Source organism: Esox lucius, chromosome 10 (assembly GCF_011004845.1).
Source record: "Esox lucius isolate fEsoLuc1 chromosome 10, fEsoLuc1.pri, whole genome shotgun sequence".
Lineage (NCBI taxonomy): Eukaryota > Metazoa > Chordata > Actinopteri > Esociformes > Esocidae > Esox > Esox lucius.
The window spans coordinates 20299974-20324149 of NC_047578.1; the positions used below are offsets into that span (position 1 = coordinate 20299974).

The 24176-nt window shown below is 42.7% G+C and overlaps 2 protein-coding genes across 3 annotated transcripts in view; both read right to left on the reverse strand.

The window, feature by feature from the left end:
• LOC114828690 (BOLA class I histocompatibility antigen, alpha chain BL3-7-like) overlaps window positions 1-24176 on the reverse strand; it is a 593411-nt gene that overhangs the window by 413986 nt on the left and 155249 nt on the right. The window lies entirely within an intron of this gene.
• The window catches only part of LOC117594959 (major histocompatibility complex class I-related gene protein-like), a 60766-nt gene that overhangs the window by 5987 nt on the left and 30603 nt on the right, over window positions 1-24176 (reverse strand). The window contains exons 2-3 of one of the 2 annotated variants that reach the window (XM_034294681.1): window positions 17436-17699; window positions 610-888 (exon numbers count right to left, since the gene is read on the reverse strand). The exons of the other annotated variant lie outside the window; for it this stretch is intronic. Of the exons in view, the coding sequence (XP_034150572.1) occupies window positions 610-888; window positions 17436-17699 (543 nt within the window). The remainder of the gene's footprint in view (window positions 1-609; window positions 889-17435; window positions 17700-24176) is intronic. 2 annotated transcript variants of the gene reach the window in all.

A 24176-nucleotide genomic window follows, 5' to 3' on the forward strand; every position in this document is an offset into this window, starting at 1 on the left:
TCTCACTGATTTTACTTCTTATGGAGGAATTGTCTAAGATGCCTTTGAATGTTCCCTGATCTCAGAAAACATTAGAAAAAATGGCTCAGGGCTCTTATCCTGGCAATGACAGGATGGAAGTGTACAAAAAACTGGGATGCCAATTATTTGACCCTTTATGTTAAGGAAAATACACTTACTGGATAATTTGAGAAATACTTAACTGTAGTTGTTCACATTGAATTCTAATATTGTAACAATGTCAATGTCTGTGTTGTTATGCAGCCTTTTTTGTTTATCTTTATCTAGTATTGTAATATAGTATTGTTGCTCCAACCTACTTCCTTTGTTTTGCCATCAGTGACAACCATCCATTCTTGCAAATAACGTGTTTTTATGTAAATTGAGGTGGTTGAGAGAAAGGAGTTAACATTTAAAAAATTGACAGGAGTGGTACACGAGAAAGAATGGGACAGAAAATGTGAGTGAGAAAAAGGGATGGAGATGTTGTGACAGGAGGAGAGAGGAAAACAGAAATAGGAGAGAACAGAGATATGATGATATGGTCAAAATAAACAATATTGTAATTTCTTTGTCAGTGCAGCTCCATCAATTTTAGTGTCTCTGTACCTGTCCTCATCAGACTGCTCTTCCTGTAGTCCAGAAACTTCTTCAGCCACTCAATACACTCCTGGGTGAGATAGTTCTTCCAGTACTCATTGTCAGCTTTGTCATTGTCCCATCTGTCCTTGGTGATGACTGCCTGTGGTTTTGAAGTGATCCATGTCAATGTCTTCAGGTCAAATGAGATGAAGTCTTCTCCATCATATCCAAATGGCAAAAACCCCTCTGTGACTCCAGTCTCCTCATCCCACTCACAACCCATCATCACCTGCAATGTGTGTACACCTGAGAGAGAGAGACCATCAACACTGTACATTGCTTTGACTGTTATCAGTTGTTTAGGTAGTTTTATGGAAATTCCATAAATTAGAACTCTAAATGGAAGTACAGAGAAAATTCTCTTGGCACAATTAGCAGTTTATTAATATTTTCAAATAGAGAGAAGCATCAAAAGCTTACAAAATAAATAAACCTGGGAGGCATCTATGAAGTAACACAAGCATCAGTACTTATACAGTGCAAAGGGGTGTAGCCAAGCTACTGCAGAGCTGTCCTATGTCAACAATACACATTCCCTTTGTTCCATCATTAGTTAGGTTTTAAACAAAAGGGCAGGCTGTTCTCCCACCTTATCCCAAGTAAGTAAGGACACTGTAGGTGACCTATTAAACTCAGAAGGGACACAGACCATCTGGACAAAGAACAGATACAGGGATGGCTTAAACAGATAAACAGATTGACGGAGGACCCAATGATCTACTGATACCATTCAATGATGACCATAAACAGAAACCAGATCCCCCTCTCCCACATTCATTTTCTCATCTAAACATAGGGACTTTAACCAGTAACTCCTTCATACATTTATTGAATTATGAATACATCGGATCAAGAAATTCCATGACAGTAGATCCACCTTAGACCTGCTACAGTGTGATATTACACCAATCACAAGAGTCAGGCAGATTATGTTAAAATCAGAGAGTAGAATCAAAGAGTCGAATCAGAGAGTAGAATCAGAGAGTAGAATCAGAGAGTAGAATCAGAGAGTAGAATCTCTGTTCAGCCAGGAACAACAAGAGAAAGAGATGGACACGCTGACATGACTAACACTGGCACAAACATGCACTATACAATAGGAGTGAAATGGTACGTGTACTCATATTAAATCATTCCGTACAGGGTCCAGGGTGCACAGAACAATACATTATCATACATTATAACTAGAAAAAATAATACATATTCATACACATATATACACACTGCTCAAACAAATTAAGGGAACATTTAAATCACATATCAGGCCTTGATGAACGAAATGTATTAAAGATCAAAATCTTTACGGTACATTGTGTAATGCGTTGTGAACAAAATGGCGTAACAACGGTCACTGGAAACCAAAATTACCAACCGATTGAGTACTGGATTCAAACTCATACCGAAAATCTAAGTTAACAATTGAAATCACAAACGGCCTACACCCTCTGGCCACATGAGGCCGGGCACTGTCCTGCACCAGGAGGAACCCAGGGCCCACCGCACCAGCATGAGGTCTGACGTTAGCTAGCAACCCTCCAAGGATATGCCTCTCCAGACCATCACTAACCCACCGCCAAACCGGTCATGCTGGATGATGTTGCAGGCCACATAACGTTCACCATGGCATCGCCAGACTCTTTTACGTATGTGCTCAGTGTGAACCTGCTCTCATCTGTGAAGAGAACGGGGCGCCAATGGCGGACCTGCCAATTCTGGTGTTCTCTGGTGAATGCTAACCGAGCAGCATGGTGCTGGGCTGCGAGTACAGGTCCCACTAGAGGACGTTGGGCCCTCATGTCTCCCTCATGGGGTCTGTTTCTGACAGTTTCGTTAGTAACATGCACACCAGTAGCCCGCTGGAGGTCATTTTGTAGGGCTCTGGCAGTGCTCCTCCTGTTCCTCCTTGCACAGAGGAGCAGATACCGATCCTGCTTCTGGGATGATACCCTTTAACGGCACTGTCCAGCTCTCCTCGTGTAACGGCCCAGTCTCCTGGTATCTCTTCCATGCTCTTGAGACTGTGCTGGGAGACACAGCAAATGTTCTTGCAACCATCCTGGAGGAGATGTACTACCTGTGCAACCTGAATGCGCTGCAGGTATTGCCTAATGCGACCAGTAGTGATAAGGACACAAGCAAAACACAAAACTAGAGAAGAATCAGTCAGGAAGGATAAAGAGAGAGCAATTGTCTGCGTCAACCACCTGCAAAACCATTCCCTTTTTGGGGGTTGTCTTGCTGTTGCCTCTCCAATGCACCTGTTGTCACTTTCATTCGCACCAAAACAGGTGACATTGATTTACAATCGCTTATGCTTCCTAACTGGACAGATTGATATCCCTGAAGTTTAATTGACTTGGTGTTATACTGTGATGATTATGTGTTCCCTAAATTTTTGCAGTATATATATTTAATTGAAAAAAGATATTACTGCATTAAACAATGGCATATAAATTAACTTGCGAAAAATATCCACACAGTAATAAAGTTTTCTTTAAATAAAGTTGTTTTGTGTCATGGCTGTATGCACCTCCGCGCGTTAGTAATTTCACTCCAGAAAGAACAGAGCTCAGAGTCCATCGTAGAAACAATTAATTTATGAAGGAATTAGCAGTTCGCTAAATGCAAAGGAGCAACATGACATGCAAAGGAGCAATATGGCATGCATTGCCAAGTCAGAACTAGAAGACGCCCCCCCCCATCCACCCCATACTCACATTCTGAAATACCCCCATGTAAAACAGTTTTTTTTCCCTATATATTTTCACATTTATTACACAAACATTTCGAAATTACTGGGACTTTTCCCATAATATCACCTCTCTTGCTTCCTTTTATTTTCGAAGAACTGCTGTTACAGTGTATTTGATCCATAATCCACAAAATAAAAAACTAAGTTAGACAAAAAAAACTGTCAGGATTGAAGAGGCATGACACAAGCGCAGGGAGAACATAAAACTAAAATTAAACAAGACCAAAACAGAACAATCCGTAACAGAAGGCTTACTCCAAAACAAAGACCAACAAGATACATTGCGAAAGGAGGAACTTAAATAGGAACAGTGATTAGGGAAACAGGTGAGGGCGATAAACAACAAAATGAGTGTCCGTGATCCAAACGAGGGAGAGAGGGCGTTGTATCTCACTGGCACGACAATCCTGCTGTGCCAGGATGTGACACACTCCCAGAAAAAATTGCCACAACAAAAAGTTGTGTAATGGAGTGAGGATGGGTTCACCACTCTGTGAAATACTGCGTGGGCAAATTGTGCTACAATTTACGAATAATGTTGGTCAACTTAAAATGACAGAGTTTGGAGAGCTCATCTTCTACGGTACATGATTTCATTAAGAGATTCAGAGAATACGGGGAAATCTCATGGTGCAAGGGACAAGGCCGAAAACCAATATTGGATAGCTGTGATCTTCGAGCCCATAGACAGCACTGCTTTGAAAACAGACACGATTCTTTAGTGGAAATCATTGCATGTGCTCAGGAACCCTTCTGAAAACTATTGCCGGTGAACACAGTACGATACTGCAGCCACAATCACAAGTTAAAACTCTACCATGCAAAGAAAAAAACTAATATAAATGAAATCCAGAAACGCTGCCACCTTCTCTGGGCCCAAGCTCATTTAAGATGGACTGAAGCAAAGTGGAAAACTGCACTGTGGGCTGACAAATTAAAATGTTTAATACTTTTTGGGAATCAGGGACCATCCACCTTGTTATGGGGGCACAGTTCAAAAGCCAGCATCTGTGAGAGTACTGCAAACTAGCAGCAATTTTGGTAGTAGTATTGAATATTTTAGATATTGTAAATATGGCAATAATATACATAATGTAAACTAGCAGCAATTTTAGAAAGAGTAAGATGGGGAGTGTGAACAATATACAGCTTAAGAGACCAAGGCAAAATTATTAGTTTATCTGGTTTTACTATTCGTAGGTATGTGTTTGAGTGAAATGAACATTTGTTTTATTCTATAAACTACTGACAACATTACTCCCAAATTCCAAATAAAAATGTTGTCATTTAGAGTTTTTATTTGTAGAAAACAAGTACTGGTCAAAATAACCCAAACAATATGCATTGTTTTCAGACCTTAAATAATGTAAAGAAAACAATTTTTTTAACAACAAAATACTAATGTTTTAACTTCAGAAAAGAGTTCAGAAATCAATATTTGGTGGAATAACCCTGATCTTTAATCATAGATTTAATGCGTCTTGGCATTCTCTCCATCAGTCTGCCACATTGCTGTTGGCATAAGGTCACCCAACAGCAATGTGACAGAATGGCACAAAAATTCAAGTAGCTCGGCTTTGTTTGATGGCTTGTGACCATCCATCTTCCTCGTGATCTAATTCCAGAGGTTTTCAATGAGGTTCAGATCTGGAGATTGGGCTGGCCATGACAGGGTCTTGAACTGGTGGTCCTCCATCCACACCTTGATTGACCTGGCTGTGTGGCATGGAGCATTGTCCTGCTGTAAAAAACAATTCTCAGAGTTGGGGAACATTGTCAGAGCAGAAGGAAGCAGGTGTTCTTCCAGGATAACCTTGTACTTTGCTTGATTCATGCAACCTTCCCAAAGTCAAATCTGCCCGATTCCAGCCTTGCTGAAGTATCCCCAGATCATCACCGAACCTCCACCAAATTTCACAGTGGGTGATGCTCACTGTATCCCTCTGCCAGTAAAGCCAGAATTAAATCCTTTTCTTCACTCAAAGCTTTTCTTTTTAACTCTTTTGTCATGCAGAATAGTTATTATTTTATTCAAATTACCTTTGAGGTACTACTTGCACTGTTTATGCCATCCAGCTGGTCCTTTTGCAAGAGGATAGTGATGACCATAGCAGTGTTTTTTATACTTTTCCTTGTTAAAATTTGATTTAGTTCAGGTAATCACCTAATCAGTACCTTATTAAGTAAAATGAGGTGTGATTGTGTTGGAATTTAACAGACACTGGAATGGAATTGCTGCCAAACATGTAGAGATGCTGATTTAAAAAAATTAGGAGTGGTCTCTTAATTTTTTCCAGAGCTGAAGGTAAAAATATTGAATATTATAGATGTATACAGTATGAATGAAACATGCAAAGGAACATTCTAATGCACAATCAGAGCATCTGGAATGTTCATGTGTGATCAGAATGATCATAGATCAGTGTTGAGGAGCCTTATGGCCTGAGGGAAAAAACTGTTTATAATTCTGGAAGTGTGTGCCTCGATGCTCCGGTAGCTTCAACCAGACGGCAGCATTGTGAACAGACCATAGCCTGGGTGGCTGTGATCTTTGATGATGTTCCATGCTTTCCTCAGGCATAGTGTATGGTAGATGCCTTACACGGAGTGGAGATGGCAGCTGATGAAGCGCTCCGCAGACTTCACCACCTTCTGGAGGGACTTGCGATCTGCAGCGTAGCAGCTGCCATAATAGGCAGTAATGCAGCCTGAGAGAATGCTCTCAATGGTTCACCTGTACAAGCTGGTGAGAGTTTTTAAAGACATGCCCAACTTCTTGAGTCTCCTCAGGAAGTAGTCATTTTTGGCCGTTTTCACCGCCGAGTTTGCCTGCCTGGACCAAGTGAGGTCATCTTTGATGAACAAACCGAGAAACTTGAAGTCGGAGACTCTCTCCACTTCAGCCCCATCAATGTGTATTGGGGCATGACCCCCCGCCGCTTCCTGAACTCCACGATCTCTTTAGTCATGCAGACGTTGAGAGAATTTGTTGTCCTGTCACCATGTAGCAAGGGTCTTTACCTCTTCTATATAAGCGGTCTCATCATTGATGAAGATGAGACCCAGGATGGTTTGTCATCTGTGAATTTGAGGATGGTGTTGGAGCTGTGTGTGGCCACACAGTCATGCGTGAACAGAGAGTACAGGAGGGGACTGAGTACGCAGCCCTGGGGGGCTCCGGTGCTCAGGACCAGTGCAGAGGAGGTGAGGTTTCCCCATTCTCACCACCTGGGGTCTGCCCGTCAGTAAGTCCAGGATCCAATTGAAAGGGTCCCAGGGTCCCTGAGCTTAGGAACAAGCTTAGCGGGCACAAGTGTTGAATGCTTAGCTGTAGTCCACGAACAGCATCCTCACATATCTGTTGCCTTGTTCCAGGTGGGAGAGGGTGGTGTGTGTCATCAGGGTGATGGCATCATCCGTAGATCTATTGGGGCGGAATGCAAATTGAAAGAGGTCCAGGTTGTCAGGAAGGGTGGAGCAGATGTGAGTTCTGACCAGCCGTTCGAAACACTTCATGATGGTGAAGTCAGTGCAACAGTGTGGTAGTCATTTAGGCAGGTGATGGAAGGTTTCTTCGGTACAGGGACGATGGTGGTCTGTTTGAAGCAAGAGGGGACTACAGACAGAGACAGGGAGAGGTTGAATATCGAGGTGAAAACATCCGCTAGTTGGTCGGCGCACTCCCTGAGGACGTGGCCTGGAATGCCACCTGGCTCTGGTAACTTCCAAGGGTTCACATTTTTAAAAACTCTCCTCACGTCAGTCATGGTTAGGGACAGAGTGTAGTTGTCCTAGTCATCAGCGAGCCTCACTGAGGGAATTTTGTTGGTTGCCTCCATCGGTGCATAGAAGGTGCTGAGCTTGTCAGGGAGCGAGGCAGCGGGACGGGCATCATTGCTATTTCTCCCTTTGTATTCTGTGGTATGTCACAGTCCACCCCACATGAGTCTGAGGTCAGAGATGTGGTAGTTAGACTCCAACTTATCCCTTTAGTTTATTTTTCCATCTCTGATAGCCTTCCGTAGGTCATATCTGGATCTCCTCAAAGCCTCCAGGTCCCCAGAGCTATAGGCAGATGGCCGTGCTCTGAGCTTAGCATGGACATTACCATTAACTCAGGGCTTTTGGTTGGGGAAGGTCCTGACATTGACCCTTAGGATGACATAATTGATGCACTTGGAGATATATGCTGAGACAGTCTGTGTATTCATCAATGCCATGCGGGGGAGGGGTTTGTAGCGGTTCCTTATTTGTGAATAACAATGGTCAAGGAAAGTTCATTTGCTGGTGGTATTTCGGGACAAAACGTTCCTCATATTTGCCCTATTAAAAATCACCAACAATAATAGAAGCTGCCTCAAGGTGAGTGTCCGCTAGTCCATTTATAACTCCATATAGGTCTTCCAGTGTGCACGTTTTATCCACCTGCGGGGTTATATAGACTATTGTGATTATAGCAGAGCTGAATTCCAAACTTCATGGGCTCGAGACATGGCCTGTCAGATGCCACAGTACATTTAAAAAATGTATCCAATACATGCTAAATGTATTGGAAAATATATTTAGTATGTATTTTCTAATAAATTTTTTGTTGATGCATTTGAAAATGTATACATTTTATATGCATTTGGTAAAATATTTGTAAATGTATTCTAAATATTTACATTTTCTTAAAAGCATGAATTGGCAAGTTTTTGTCATTTTAAAATGTATCCCAAAATGTTTAATAAATTTTCTTGTATGGGATGCAACACAGCAAAAAACATGCCCTGTCCCAACTTTTTGCCAGACCGCATAAGCGGAGCGGGCTAAGAATAGCGAACGTCTCGGAGTGAGTGAGTGGCTGGCTGGCTGGCTGACTACCCCATGTTAAATGTCATAGTGGTTAGAGAAGCGGACTTGTGAACTATAGGTCCCGAGTTTGTATCTCCTCGCAGGCGAAGCAAAGTACGCGTTATGAATTATCCACAATGAATTATTTCTTGTGGATTTTCGAAGTAGGAATCCGTATACGGTTATATTGCGACTGTTTCTGGCATAGAAAAGTTCATCTTCAGTCTCGCTAGCAATTTCTCAATTGTTAAGATTATTCCTAGGAAGTTAGTAGATACTAGTAAGCCTATTACTGGCTAATAAGCTGTTAAAACGGCCAGTGGCAAAAGCAATACAGTTCATAGAAGCTATGGTGGCGGTAAACTTTCAAGTGAAAAGACTCACGATTCTCTCGTCTTTTCACTTGATGAAAAAGTTAGTTTTATTGATCGTCGCCTTTCTTGATAGTTATTGTATAAATGTCATTCACAAATGAAAGAAAAAAGTATGTTGTTTTGCCTTGAAAGAAAAAAATGCGTTCTTATGCCAAGAAATGAAATAGCTTTGGCAGACTCTCTAGCAATTGCTCAATTCTTATGACTATTCCAGTAAGTAGATATCGGTAAAGCTTATTACTGGCTAATACCCTGTTAAAACGGCCAGTGGCAAGCGCCATAGATAGATGCTATTTTTGGTGGAGGTAAACTTAGTAAGAAACATTAGTCAGTTTAACTGTATCAATGTCATTCACAAATATCCAATTAACTATTAAAATGGCCAGTGGCAAAAGAGGATTTGTTCAGGAAAGACACAGGAGGCTATACTGACACCTGGCAAATGTACAGCTCTGTGGTGTAGTGCTTAACGACACAGCCTTTCACGTGGGTGACCCAGGTTCGAATCGCGAAAGGGCAGCCCTTTCTATTGTGGGCCAGCTGAACTAGGCTTGCCTGGTTTCTTGTTTGAAATGTGTTGCTGACATCAAATTCCAGGCGCAGAGCGAGTGTAGTGTAACATTTTATTCTGTCTAGCACAAATGAAAACAACAAAAGAAGCGGGAAACCGTAAACTGAAACACCGCACCATTGTGAGGAAAATGTGCTTTCATTGCAGGTTATTAATATTACTGAAATTACATAGTTATGTTAACAGTTATATCATGGGCAGTACAAATCACAGTTTTCCCCAGGCTGGAGGGGGGTCGTGTCCCCCCGTCCCCCCCTGGGATTTCCGCCTATGATTGGAATGACAGATGAATAGATCCGGGCTATTTTTTTTATTATAATTATTTTTGTAAAACAAAAAACATTTTGATCCGGGGTAATTCATAAAACATGCGAGGCTTTAGCCCCAGATGCCCTGGTCTGATGACACCGCTGCTGTGATCTTTTCATAGTAGCCTATAGAACTGGTGCACTCACTGGTCTCACCCGTGGTCCACACCTAGAACCACCTTCCCTCACGTCTCGAGTCGTCAATGTCATCTCACTTCAACAAATACAGTTGTGCTCATAAGTTTGCATAGAGATTGAGAAATGTTTTGGTGTATCAATTTTTCAGAATTAACCATAGTTAGATAGTGAATAGTCAGCCTAGTTTGTTCACATTCAGCATTAGCTTCCAGTTAGCCTAGCTAGTTCATTGTTTGATAGTACATATTTTAGTGTGGTCGGTAATAGCTTAGGTTAGACATGGAGGATATAGCAAACAAGAGACCAAGGACCTTTGTATGGGACCACATTGATTTAGTCTCCCCTAAAAAGTTGCAGTGTTTTGCGATGCCCACAGCATTTGGCGTATTACATCAATGTTGAGGCATCTGTGCTCCAGACACCCACTGCTGTCCAAACCACCTGCAGACAATGCTGCTGAGAAGCCTACTGTTCTACGACCAGTTATATTCACAATACCATGCAATGGTTAATGAGTTGGATATAAATCAATGGAAAAATACAGACGTTACAGTCAACAAGATGTTGAATTGCAGTAAATATTTATATCCTGATTTGTCATTACAGCTAGACAGCAAGCACTTGATGCTGCACTGGTAGAGATGGTTGGGAAAGATTGCCAGCCCTTATCTGTGGTGGAAGATGAGGGCTTTAGAGCATTTGTAGGGAAGCTTGATCCAACCTACACTCTTCCTACAAGAAGAGCACAGAAGATAATGGTGGAAGAGTAATACCACACAACAAAGGAGACGGTGAAAGCTGAGATCAGGGATGCAGCAGTTTGTGTCAGTCTGACATCTGAGATGTGGAGTTCAAGTAACATGGATGCATACCTTGATGTTACATGCAACTTCATGAAAGAAAAATCAACTTTGTTCAAGACTGCTGGGTGTTGCAAAGTTCACTGGAACACACACAGCAGAGTGCATGAAGGAAGCAAAATTACTGCTCATAGCAGACTGGGGACTGCAAGGCAAAGTGAGGTGTCTTATGACAGACAATGCATCCTATATGGTTCTCTGTGCGTCACTAATGAGGATTAGCAACCTGGCATGTTTTGCACATACACTGAACCTAGTGGTGAAAAAGGCCCTTGATGGAACTCCAGACATGGTAAAGATCCGGTGTAATGCAAGGAAGACTGTGGGGCTTTTCAAATCAAGTACAACCACAAAGGAGAGGTTGGGAGACGTCCAAAGACAAAGGGGCAGGCCACAGCTGAAGCTAGTCCAAGAAGTGGACACAAGCTAGAACAGCACATTTCAACATTCCAGCGTCTGTATGAGCAAATGGAGCCAGTTGGACCAGCTCTGTCCAGTCTGAGGACAGAAATAACTTACATGTCCAGTGAGGAAAATGAAACCATCTGCCAGTCTCTCTCTGTCCTTTCACCCTTCAAACATGCTACTGTGGAATTGTCAGCTGAGAGCAATGCGTTAGGCTCCAAGGTTGGTTTTGTTTATTGAGGATGAGAGGATGATCCAGCATAAACTTGCAGAGAAGCTGGCTTATACGACCAACCCCATGGCAGCAGGTTTGGGGGAAAAACTACAAAGGTGCTTGAGAGCCAGGCAATGTCAATACAATTGACAATAGACAATACATTGTTTACAGGCTGCAACAATTTTGGAGCCCTGAATTTTGGCACTGCAGAGTGTGCCAAGATGATAAGGACACCAGCTCCGCTGACAATAGCTCTTCCAACACCAACTCTGTCAACACCAGCTCCTCCAAAACCAGCTCCCACACCTCTCACCAGCCATCAGGCACAAAATCAACCAATATCACAGGTAAATTTTTTTCCATGTTGGAGCATTTTGAGATTCTGTAACAAAAGCTGTATGTAATTAACTTTATGTATTGTCAGGGATCCTCACTGACTCCCATGGATGATGACAACCAGTGGTCACTCATAGACAACAGAGTGAATGACACTTTCAGTGTACAGAGTCCCACAGCCAACAGAACTTAACAGATGCCTACCTAACCAGACTGGACGACCCCATTAGTGTACTGGGCCAGAAATGCAGGGATCTTCCCTAACCTGTATAAACTGGCAATTGCATATCTAGCCATCCCTGCAATGTCTGTGCCTTGTGAGCATGTCTTTTCCAAAGCTGGCCAGGTGGTTGAAAAGAAATTGCCTGAGAAAAATCTGTTCCTAAATAAAAATATTTGAAAAAATAAAACTGTCTAACTGCACAACCACACGGAAACAATCCCCTGAGCATCACCTCAGTAATGTATAATTTCCAATTGCAGTTATTTGAACAAAATATATGAAACCACTTGAGCCAGCATATTTATCTAATGCACAATAGGCCTATCATAAGGACTTGTTACATGATTGCAGTGAGTGTTATTCCCAGTCGTATCAGTGAAATCAAATACATTCTGATTTACTTTAAACCATACACTCCAAAACTCCATCCTTATGAAAACTGTATTGGGAAAATCCCTACATAATTCTATGGTCTGTTCATTGTTTCACACCGTACAAACATCATTGCCTCAACCACAGTTTGTGTGCAATGTAGATAAGCAATAACCTAGATTCGATATCATGAACACTATCACAAGACTGCTGTAGTACCATTCGGCCATAGAATTCACCTTCCTGCATTCTCTGTTGGGCCACATGACATGGTGCATGTCATACCTCTCATGAGACTGGTTCTGAAAACCTGTCGTCACGTGATGCCAGATGTTGAAACACTGTCACGTGTTATTGAATCAAACCTGTGTAGTTACATCACAAATAATTTACTGACTCAGTTTTGATAACCAGGTGCAATACCAACAACTTTGAATGGGTGGCTTTACTTTGTTGGAAGTTAGCATAGTTGGCAATAACCATAGAAATATTCAATCATCTTTGGCAGTAGGGCTTCAGTAGGCATCACGGCTTTTACTGAACACCTTATTACCAATTACAGTAGGTTACTACAGCTGAAGTTCAGCGGTAGTCCAGTGGGTAGTGTTACAGATTCTCCCTTGGAACTACGAGATCAATTCCTAGTTATTATCTCCCCATATGTTGTTTTTAAATAATTAAATACATTTAGAACATCCTATGGCTCTGACTTTATCATCCATATCATTATAATGGACGCACTGTTTAAAAAAAGCATGTTGAAAAGTAGTGGTGTGCCGTTCCAGTTTTCGACACTCACTGCATCAGGACAATGTTTCAAGTAGTGATGGGCTGCTATGCACACACGCTCGTTACTGCTCTGAGCTTTCCGATATCCTTCCGACACTCACTGAATCAGAACGATGCTCCGAAACATTTCTGGTCACCAGACTGCAGGTGGCGAAACACTGTCACGTGATATTTAACGAAACCACTAGTGTTGATTGAGTGTGCGAGACCTGACTGCTTAAGGCTTTGAAAATTGAGGTGGCAATACCAACAACTTTGAATTGTCAATTTGTTGCAAGAGAAAAATGTGTGAGATGAATGAGTGATTGTGAGGGTTAGCTGTTTGAAATTAGTCTGGTTTGTAGAATTTCGTTTTTAAGTACTTGTTGCAAAGCACAGGTTTCCACAATACTCCGGCGCCTGGGCGCCCTGTCGATCGGTGTCAACACTTTCAAACACTGAGCTCTATTTAGCAATTGAAGCAGAATTGTGTCATTTCAAATGACTTCACTAATGGTGTAGTGGGTTGTGTCGCTGTCTACTGATCAAAGCTACCCAGGTTTGAATCAAGATCATTTTTAGGTTTTTCTTTTTCCAATATTTATTGTTATTCAAATGTCTCATTCACTCCAAAAGGAGTAGGTATGAAACCCTTCTCACTCATACGTCTTTATCATCCAAAACATTATGATGAATGGTTAAATGAAAAAGCAAGCTGGAAAGGCAAGAGAAAAGCATACGGTACCCCATATTTTGCCTTCACTTTTCAAGTAGCACACGCATAGGGTTGCCAACTGTCCTGAATTAGGCGGGACGTCCCGAATTTTGAGCCTAATTAATTTGTCCCGCACGGGACCTCACTTGTCCCGATTTGTGACTACTACGCTGATAATAGCTTGGACGAGCTATTGCCAAAATTCGGGACATACACACATACATACATCTTCTTCCGTTTCATCCGGGGCCGGGTCGCGGGGGCAGCAGTCTAAGCAGAGATGCCCAGACTTCCCACTCCCCAGACACTTCCTCCAGCTCTTCCGGGGGGACAACGAGGCGTTCCCAGGCCAGCCGGGAGACATAGTCCCTCCAGCGTGTCCTAGGTCTTCCCCGGGGTCTCCTCCCAGTGGGACGAGACCGGAACACCTTCCCAGGAAGGCGTTCCGGAGGCATCCGAAACAGATGCCCAAGCCACCTCAGCTGACCCCTCTCGATGTGGAGGAGCAGCGGCTCTACTCTGAGCTCCTCCGGGGTGACCGAGCTTCTCACCCTATCTCTAAGGGATCGCCCAGCCACCCACGCTGTAAACAGCGTTGGTAGGGCACCATTTCCCTCTCCTGAGGCGCCGGACGGTTTGCCAGAATCTCTTCGAGGCCAGCCGATAGTCCTTCTCCATGGCCTCACCGAACTCCTCCCAGGCCCGAGTTTTTACCTCCACAACCACCCGGGCTGCAGCCCGCTTGGCCTGTCGGTACCCGTCAGCTGCCTCAGGAGTCACACAAGCCAACCAGGCCTGATAGGACTCCTTCTTCAGCTTGACGGCATCCCTTACTTCCGGTGTCCACCACCGGGTTCGGGGATTGCCGCCTCGACAGGCACCGGAGACCTTACGGCCACAGCTCCGAGCGGCCACTTCGACAATGGCGGTGGAGAACATGGTCCACTCGGACTCAATATCTCCAGCCTCCCTCGGGATCCAGTCGAAGCTCTGCCGGAGGTGGGAGTTAAAGATCTCTCTGACAGGAGACTCGGCCAGACGTTCCCAGCAGACCCTTACAGTACGCTTGGGCCTGCCGAGTCTGTCCAGCTTCCTCCCCCGCCATCGGATCCAACTCACCACCAGGTGGTGATCAGTTGACTGCTCCGCCCCTCTCTTCACCCGAGTGTCCAAGACATACGGCCGCAGGTCAGATGAAACGACAACAAAGTCGATCAACGACCTGCGGCCTAGGGTGTCCTGGTGCCACATGCACTGATGGACACCCTTATGCTTGAACATGTTGTTCGTTATGGACAAACTGTGACTAGCACAGAAGTCCAATAACGGAACACCACTCGGATTCAGATCAGGGGGGCCGTTCCTCCCAATCACACCCCTCCAGGTGTCACTGTCGTTGTCCACGTGGGCGTTGAAGTCCCCCAGGAGAACGATAGAGTCCCCAGTCGGAGCACTTTCCAGCACCCCTCCCAGAGACTCCAAGAAGGTTGGGTACTCTGCAATGCCGTTCGGCCCGTAGGCACAAACAACAGTGAGAGACCTATCCCCGACCCGTAAGCGCAGGGAAACGACCCTCTCGTTCACCGGGGTAAACTCCAACACATGGCGGCAGAGCTGGGGAGCTATAAGCAAACCCACACCAGCCCGCCGCCTCTCACCATGGGCAACTCCAGAGTGGTGAAGAGTCCATCCTCTCTCAAAGAGTGTGGTTCCAGAGCCCAAGCCGTGCGTAGTCGGAACCTCTCAACCTCACGCACAATCTCAGGCTCCTTACCCGCCAGCAAGGTGACGTTCCACGTCCCTAGAGCTAGTTTCCGTGTCCAGGGATCGGGTTGTCTAGGCCCCTGCCTTCGACTGCCGCCCGATCGTCTCTGCACCGACCCCTTATGGTCCCTCCTGTGGGTGGTGAGCCCACGGGAAGGCGGCCCCACGTCGCTCCTTCGGGCTATGCCCGGCCGGGCCCCACGGGGAAAGGCCCGGCCACCAGGCGCAAAAAAATTTTGGGACGTCCCGCCTGGGACAGTTGGCAACACTACACACTAGGGAAGCCACAATTCTCAATACAATATTGAACCGTTCGGTACGACATCCACGGTTCAATACGCGCTTGTGAATTGTGTTTTTTTCGGTTTTAAGTTAAAATAATTTATGTGCGTTTTATTTCTCTCCGAATTGACTGTTTGTGTGTGCCTTTAAGTCTACGAGCTGAAATAAGGAAACTCCTCCCCGCGAGTAAATATTTAAGGGGCGCTGCGGTTGAACCATCATTACACACTTTAACATGGCGAGCGGCGGTGAAGTGAGGCTACAGTACGAGGAAGCGTCAGCATCTTTCAAATCCGTGGTGTGGAGACATTTCGGTTTTGCCGTTCAGTATAATGCAGAGGAAGAAAAAACGGTGAGAAAATTTTTTTATTGTGTGCAAACATTGTTTTACACGTCTAGCCTACTCAAACGGAAACACTTCTAACATGACTGCACATATGCGGCGTCATCACCCAGCAATATCACTGTCTGAAGGCAGGATAGCAGAGCAGGTAATAAAATCCAAAAAACAACAGTCCCTCGCTGAATCCTTCCAGCATACATACCCAACTGGTTCTGAGAGACACATTAAAATAACAAAATCAGTGGGAGTTTTCATTGCCAAAGATTTACAGCAGTTTTCGGTGATTGGCGATGCGGGATTTTTTAATCTTATAAAGACACTCGATCCGCATTACAGACTACCGTCTTGCACTTTTTTCACTAGTGGACTTTTGCTTTCAAGTAAAATAAAGGAGTATTTGCAAGAAATTGTTTTATTTTTTTTTCTCTTTAATGTTCCTATTGCCTATGCATAGACTAACAAAAAAACACTTGTGTCAAGCCATCCAAACCGAACCGAAAACCGTGGTTAAAAAACCGAGGTATGTATTTAACCGTGGGCTAACTGTATTGTTGCATCCCTACTACACACGCACCAAACTGATGAGCCACTAAATATTTTCTGGCAATATGGGAAAATACGTCTGTCTAAACACTGAACATCCGATTTTCATTTCTCACCGGCAGATGTCACTCAAGTGATTTATGGTCACAATCATGTAACGTCGTATTGTGCTCCTTGAAACAACTACACCGTCTTTTTGCAGAGCAGCCTGTATTTCTCCTGATGATACTGGCGGGTTTTTCTTTGTATCCCGAACAATTCTTCTGGAAGTTTTGGCCTAAATCTTTCTTGGTCTACCTGTATCAAGAGATCCCTACATTTTCCACTTCTTAATAAAAGATTGAACAGTACTGACTGGCATTTGCAAGGCTTTGAATATCTTTATATATCCTTTTCCATCTTTATAAAGTTCCATTACCTTGTTACAAAGGTTATTTGACAGCTCTTTTCTGCTCCCCATGGCTCAGTTTCTAGCCTGCCCAGTGCATCCACGTGAGAGCTAACAAACACATTGACTATTTATACACAGACACTGATTGCATTTTAAAAAGCCACAGGTGTGGGAAATTAACCTTTAATTGCCATTTTCAACTGTGTATGTCACCTTGTGTGTCTGTAACAAGGCCAAAACATTCAAAGGTATTTAAACTTTTGATCAGGGTCACATTTGGGTGATTTCTGTTATCATTATGATTTAAAAAGGAGCCAGACAAATATGTGATAATAATAATGCTATATATGATCACCATCCTTAAATAAAAGACAGTTTTTCTTTTGTCAATGCCATAATATCTGCCAGGCTATCTGACCGCCTAGTTTGCCTATGCCTAGAAACGCCCCTGTCTGAGAGACAATGCCTCTAATTCCTCTAATTGGGGACAATCAAAAACTGCAGTGCAGAGATGCCTAGAGGACCCAAGCCAGGACCTGAATATCAGTTTGTGGAAAAAGAGCACTGATGGTGTGTTGGACTGTCTGTGTGCACATACCTGTAGACATGGACTGATTAAATTGATCCTTAAATATTTGAAGGTGGGCTTTTAACCTTTGATGTCCATCAATACTAATATCAGTCAGACTGGTCAAGTAGTCTGGTCCTTCTCTTCTAATCCATTCAGTCTTTGGGACTACAGTCTTGGTGTTGCTGTCAAAGTAGGCAACCTGGACATTGTCTAGCAGACTTAATGCAGTGAACTCTGGGAAGTTAGTATCACCAGAGAGAGCTGTGCATGTGTGTTTCAGAGAGTGGAAGGCTGTGGACAACAAGAGAGAAAATTGATCAGTCATTTTGTATTATTGTCATGTTGTGTATCAGACGTTATATAATCAGGTTAAACATTGTGTACCTTGATACTTATGGTAGATGTATTCACTGTGCATGTTGGGTAATGTGTATGACAGAGAACATTCTAGATAAATGGTTGAACAATTGTCTCCGGTCTCTTCAAAACAATGTTATAGAGACGTGGTTATGAAACCCGCGAATATAACAAGACATGTTGAACCAAGAAATAAGTGATGTTCAATCAGAGAGTTATCTGGAAACATTTTAGCACACAGAGATGGAGATAGCTGTCTCTCATCACATTGGTGTCATTACATAGTAAGAAGGGTCATCACTGATGTGAGACAGAATCACTAAATTTCAAGACAGGTATCGTTATATGGAGCTATGTAATATTCCCAGCCAAATATTAATGTGGATTCATAAACCTAAGATACATATGAATATATAGTTGAAAACAAAGATTTTTTTGTTCAGAACATATTTCTAGATTTAGGTAAAAAGAGAATGTGCATTGTAAATAGATATTATCAACTTAAGAGCACAACCAATGATAGATGATGGTACTACAATATGACTGACAGCATTTAAATTATTTTAGAAAATAACCAAAAAAATACAAAACTCAGCTATGTGTGTACGCTTATATGCAAAAATTAACCAAAATAGAGCAGTATCGGCGGATACAGAAGAAAAACTATCGGACTGAGGTTTAAAAAAGCTGATTGGTGTTTCAGTAGACCATATTTGGCTAAATGTCCAGATGATGAACTTAACCATAAAATCATTTTTGTTTACATTAGAATACAGTGGCCTTTCTTTACATGTTTTTTGTGTGGTCTTAATTTTGCTGTAGCCCCCTTGTCTGTTGGTATGAATTCATGTTCCGAAATGTATCTATACTTGCTATGTATACTTGTGTTTGTGCAATAAATAAAACACACTTATAAAACGTAATTATTGGGATAAATGGTATGGTATGGGCGGAGTAAAACACCATCAACAATTGCAAATATAGAGTGCCCCTTGATTTCTTTGCATATAATCTCTATCCACCTTCCTTTACATTTCCAACAATACATTCACTGCGGCGTATAGAATAGTTTTTTTTTTATAGGCCAACATATATTTCATATGCATTGAGTTACATTGTGGCCAATGGAATGGGTGGAGTAAAATGCCAGCAACAATTGCACATTCACAGTGCCCCTTGATTTCTTTGCATATAATAAATCTATATCGTCTTCTGAACATTTCCTACAATACATTCACCGCGGCATATAGAACAGTTTATTTATAGGCCAATATATATTTAATATCCATTGAGTTACATTGTGGCCAATGGAATGGGTGGAGTAAAACGCCAGCAACAATTGCAAATACAGAGTGCCCCTTGATCTTTTTGCATATAATCAATCTATAGAGTCTCCTGAACATTTCCTACAATACATTCACTGCGGCGTGTAGAATTATTTTATTTTTTTATAGGCCAATATGTATTTCATATCCATTGAGTTACATTGTGGCCAATGGAATGGGTGGAGTAAAATGCCAGCATCAATTGCAAATGCACAGTGCCCCTTGATTTCTTTGCATATAATCAATCTATATTGTCTCCTGAACATTTCCTACAATACATTCACTGCGGCATATAGACCCGGAAGTGTTTCTTTAATGTTGCTCACAAGACACTGATCGCTAATACATTAGCGTCATGCTGGTAACATTAGAGATTCCATAGCAACAATAAGACTTCCGGTTTTCGGATTTTGCCTTCAAAATAGTAGTCCGCGGTAAAACGTGATTTTAATAATATTAAATGTATCTATTTTGACACTTTGCTTAGTGTATATTGTAAAAATGTACTCTAGGAAATGTTCAGGAGACTCTATAGAATAATTATATGCAAAGAAATCAAGGGGCACTATGTATTTGCAATTGTTGCTGGCATTTTACTCCACCCATCCTAGATCCTATTGGCCACAATGTAACTCAATGGATATGAAATACATATTGGCCTATAAAAAAAAAACTATTCTACACGCCGCGGTGAATGTATTGTAGGAAATGTCAAGGAAGGTGGATAGAGTAATTATATGCAAAGAAATCAAGGGGCACTCTGTATTTGCAATTGTTGCTAGTGTTTTACTCCGCCCACCCCATTGGCCACAATGCAACTCAATGGATATGAAATACATATTGGCCTATACAAAAAAAACTATTCTACACGCCGCAGTGAATGTATTGTAGGAAATGTCAAGGAAGGTGGATAGAGTAATTATATGCAAAGAAATCAAGGGGCACTCTGTATTTGCAATTGTTGCTGGTGTTTTACTCCGCCCACCCCATTGGCCACAATGCAACTCAATGGATATGAAATACATATTGGCCTATAAAAAAAAACTATTCTACACGCCGCGGAGAATGTATTGTAGGAAATGTTCAGGAGACTCTATAGAGTGATTATATGCAAAGAAAACAAGGGGCACTCTGTATTTGCAATTTTTTTTTATAGGCCAATATGTATTTCATATCCATACTTTTGAGAATTTTTCAATTTTGGCAATAGTCGTTGAAATTTGGTATCTGTCTTTTAAGAATATTGTTGTATCATCCGCTAGTTGGCTAATTATTATGTCTGTGCCAAGCACATTAAGTTTTTTAATATCCTTGCAGTTTTTAATATAGATTGCTAGCATTTCTGTGGCTAAGATGAACAGGTATGGTGAGATGGGGCAACCTTGAGGAATACCCACATTAATCTTGAAGCTTGGGGTGGTACCGCTAGGTAATAGGACACAACTACTAATATCTCGGTATAATCCACCAACCCATTCCCTAAATTTGATTCCAAAACCAAAGTGTTTGAGCGCCGAAAGAATAAATGGATGCTCCACGGAGTCGAATGCTTTATAGAAGTCTAGAAAAAGAAGGAAACCATCATCCTCTATTTGGCTTCTATACTCGATGATGTCCATTACCAACCTTATATTGTTATGGATTGATCTTCCTTTTAAGAACCCTGATTGTGTATCTGCAATAAGATCTGAAATCCCTGTTTGAAGACGAGAAGCAAAGATGTAAGTTAGGAGTTTGTAGTCTGAATTTCTGAGTGTAATGGGTCTTCTGTTATCTATAATTCTGGGATCCTTCCCAGGTTTTGGAATTGAGATGATAACTCCATGTCTCATTGTTGGTGGAAGCACACATGTTTCAAATATTTCGGTAAAGACTTGTAGCAGCAGGTCTCTTAAATCTACCCAAAAATTTCTGTAAAAATCACCTGTGAGACCGTCGGACCCGGGGGCTTTGTTAAGAGAAAGACGACCAATTACTGCATCAAGTTCTGTAATTGTTATTTGACTATCACATGTTTGTTTGAGGCCATCCTCTATTCTTGGAATATGTTTTGCTATAACCTTAAAAAAGTTCTGACAGTCCACGCTAGAAAATTTTGAGCTATAGAGCTGGCTATAGAATTTCCAGATTCCTGAAGAGATCAATTTCTCATCTGTGACTTCATTATCATCAACCATCAGGGATCTGATGCAATTTTTTTCCTGTCTTCTTTTTTCAAGACCACAGAAATACGCAGAATTTCTTTCCCCCTCCTCTATCCATTTAGCTCTGGATCTCACAAAGGCCCCCTGGGCCTTACGACTATAAATGTAATCTAGTTTAGGTTGGAGGTTTAATATCATCTGTCTATCATCCTCAGTTGGGTTTGACCTATTGCAGTACATATTCAACTGATTAATAATATCTAGTTCTTTTTTTTCACTATCTTTTTTAATTATTTTACCGAATGAGATTCGGCGTATTTTATATTTTAGGAATTCCCACTTTTTGGTAGCAGTTGTTAACTCCTCAGAATTGGCATATTCTTTAATTAATAATTAGATTTTTTGGCAGTAGTCATAGTAGAACCTCGGATTCAGGAGGAACAGTGTGGTTTTCGTCCGGGCCGTGGAACACTGGACCAGCTCTATACCCTCTACGGGGTGTTGGAGGGTTCATGGGAGTTTGCCCAACCAATCCACATGTGTTTTGTGGATTTGGAGAAGGCATTCGACTGTGTCCCTCGCGGCATCTTGTGGAGGGTGCTTAGGGAATATGGGGTCCTGGGTCCTTTGCTAAGGGCTGTCAGGTCCCTGTACAACCGAAGCAGGAGCTTGGTCCGCATTGCCGGCAGTAAGTCAGACTTGTTCCCAGTGCATGTTGGACTCCGGCAGGGCTGCCCTTTGTCACCGGTTCTGTTCGTAATTTTTATGGACAGAATTTCTAGGCGCAGCCAGGGGCCGGAGGGTGTCAGGTTTGGGGACCACACAATTTCGTCTCTGCTCTTTGCAGATGATGTTGTCGTGTTGGCCCCTTCTAACCAGGACCTTCAGCATGCGCTGGGACGGTTTGCAGCCGAGTGTGAAGCGGTGGGGATGAAAATCAGTACCTCCAAATCCGAGGCCATGGTCCTCAGTCGGAAAAGGGTGGCTTGCCCACTTCAGGTTGGTGGAGAGTGCCTGCCTCAAGTGGAGGAGTTTAAGTATCTAGGGGTCTTGTTCACAAGTGAGGGAAGGATGGAACGGGAGATTGACAGACGGATCGGTGCAGCTTCTGCAGTAATGCAGTCGATGTATCGGTCTGTTGTGGTGAAGAAAGAGCTGAGCCGCAAGGCGAAGCTCTCGATTTACCAGTCAATCTACGTTCCTACTCTCACCTATGGTCATGAGCTTTGGGTCATGACCGAAAGGACAAGATCCCGGATACAGGCGGCCGAAATGAGCTTTCTCCGCAGGGTGGCCGGGCGATCCCTTAGAGATAGGGTGAGAAGCTCGGTCACCCGGGAGGAGCTCAGAGTAGAGCCGCTGCTCCTCCACATCGAGAGGGGTCAGCTGAGGTGGCTTGGGCATCTTTTTCGGATGCCTCCGGAACGCCTTCCTGGGAAGGTGTTCCGGTCCCGTCCCACCGGGAGGAGACCCCGGGGAAGAACTAGGACACGCTGGAGGGACTATGTCTCCCGGCTGGCCTGGGAACGCCTCGGTGTCCCCCCGGAAGAGCTAGAGGAAGTGTCTGGGGAGAGGGAAGTCTGGGCATCCCTGCTTAGACTGCTGCCCCCGCGACCCGGCCCCGGATAAGCGGAAGAAGATGGTATGGTATGGTATGGCAGAAGTCATTATTTTTGAGCAGGCTGGAGTTGAACTTCCAGTATGTGTGTGAGTGAACATTGTTGTCATTGGGTTTGATCTGTAGTAAAATAACACTATGATCTGTTAGTGGTGCAGCAGACATATCAGAGCTAATATTATAAACTAGCAAATGATTCGGAATTAACCAATGATCAATTCTGGATCTATAATTGTGGCTTGAGCTAAACCAGGAGTATTTATATATTTCTGGATTTAAGTGTCTCCAAATATCAACCAAATTTAGTTTTTCGCAAAAGCTTGTGAATATGGTGTTCGGATGACTTGTAGAGTATCTGCAAGGGTATTTATCAAAAAAATCATCATGAACTAGGTTTAGGTCTCCACCAATGATGATGTTATCAGTTGAATGTGTCAATTTGAGGTTGTCTAAATGTAAATCAATTTGTTCAAGTAGGTTTCGGTTTTCTCTACTGATATTATAACCATAAATGTTGACCAAGATGAATTTCAGACCATCTATGTTTACAATAAGAATCAGCCTATGAGCAAATTCATCTGCCATAAGGGACACAACATGACCTTTGAAATTATGTAGGAGGATGGCAACACCTGCTGACCTTGAAGTGCCATGGCTAAAGTAAGCTTCGTCCCCCCATTGTTTAGACCAAAATACAACATCTTCAACCTTAGAATGTGTTTCCTGCAAAAAAATTATATTTGACTTCTTCCCTTTACAAAATAAAAAAATACTTCAAGACTCTTAATCCCCTTGCATTAACAGAAACTAGAGAAATGTTACTCTTTAAACTGAACATAGAAGAAAAAACGAATAAATAAAATTAATAAACAATAAACAACAATGGATTGCTGAACTAAGCCTTCTCAAAACAACAGTAAAAGTTTCCTATCAGGAATATATAAGAGTAACAAAACCTCGAGAATACGGATTCATTCAAACTTACTCGTTTTCACAATTCAAAAACCCCGGAAAGTTGTGTCTATGGTGAGACTCTTTGTCCATTAATGAAAGCATGGGGGCCCCGGAACACTGTCTTTAGACCTGCCTTCCTTGCTTGTTCAACTTTCGGCCACACAGCCATCCGTGCCTCTCTGTCTTCCTTGTTGAGGTCTTCTGAGAAGCGGATGTTGAGATCCTTGCAGACGGGGTGAAGTTTGGTGACCCGCCAGAGTTCATCCCTGAAGTGGCGTCCTGTGAATTGCATAATAATCTGACGAGGGCGGTTGGTGTTACTCTGCCCCAGTCTATGCACCGAATCCAGGATGAAATCCATCTTCTCCCT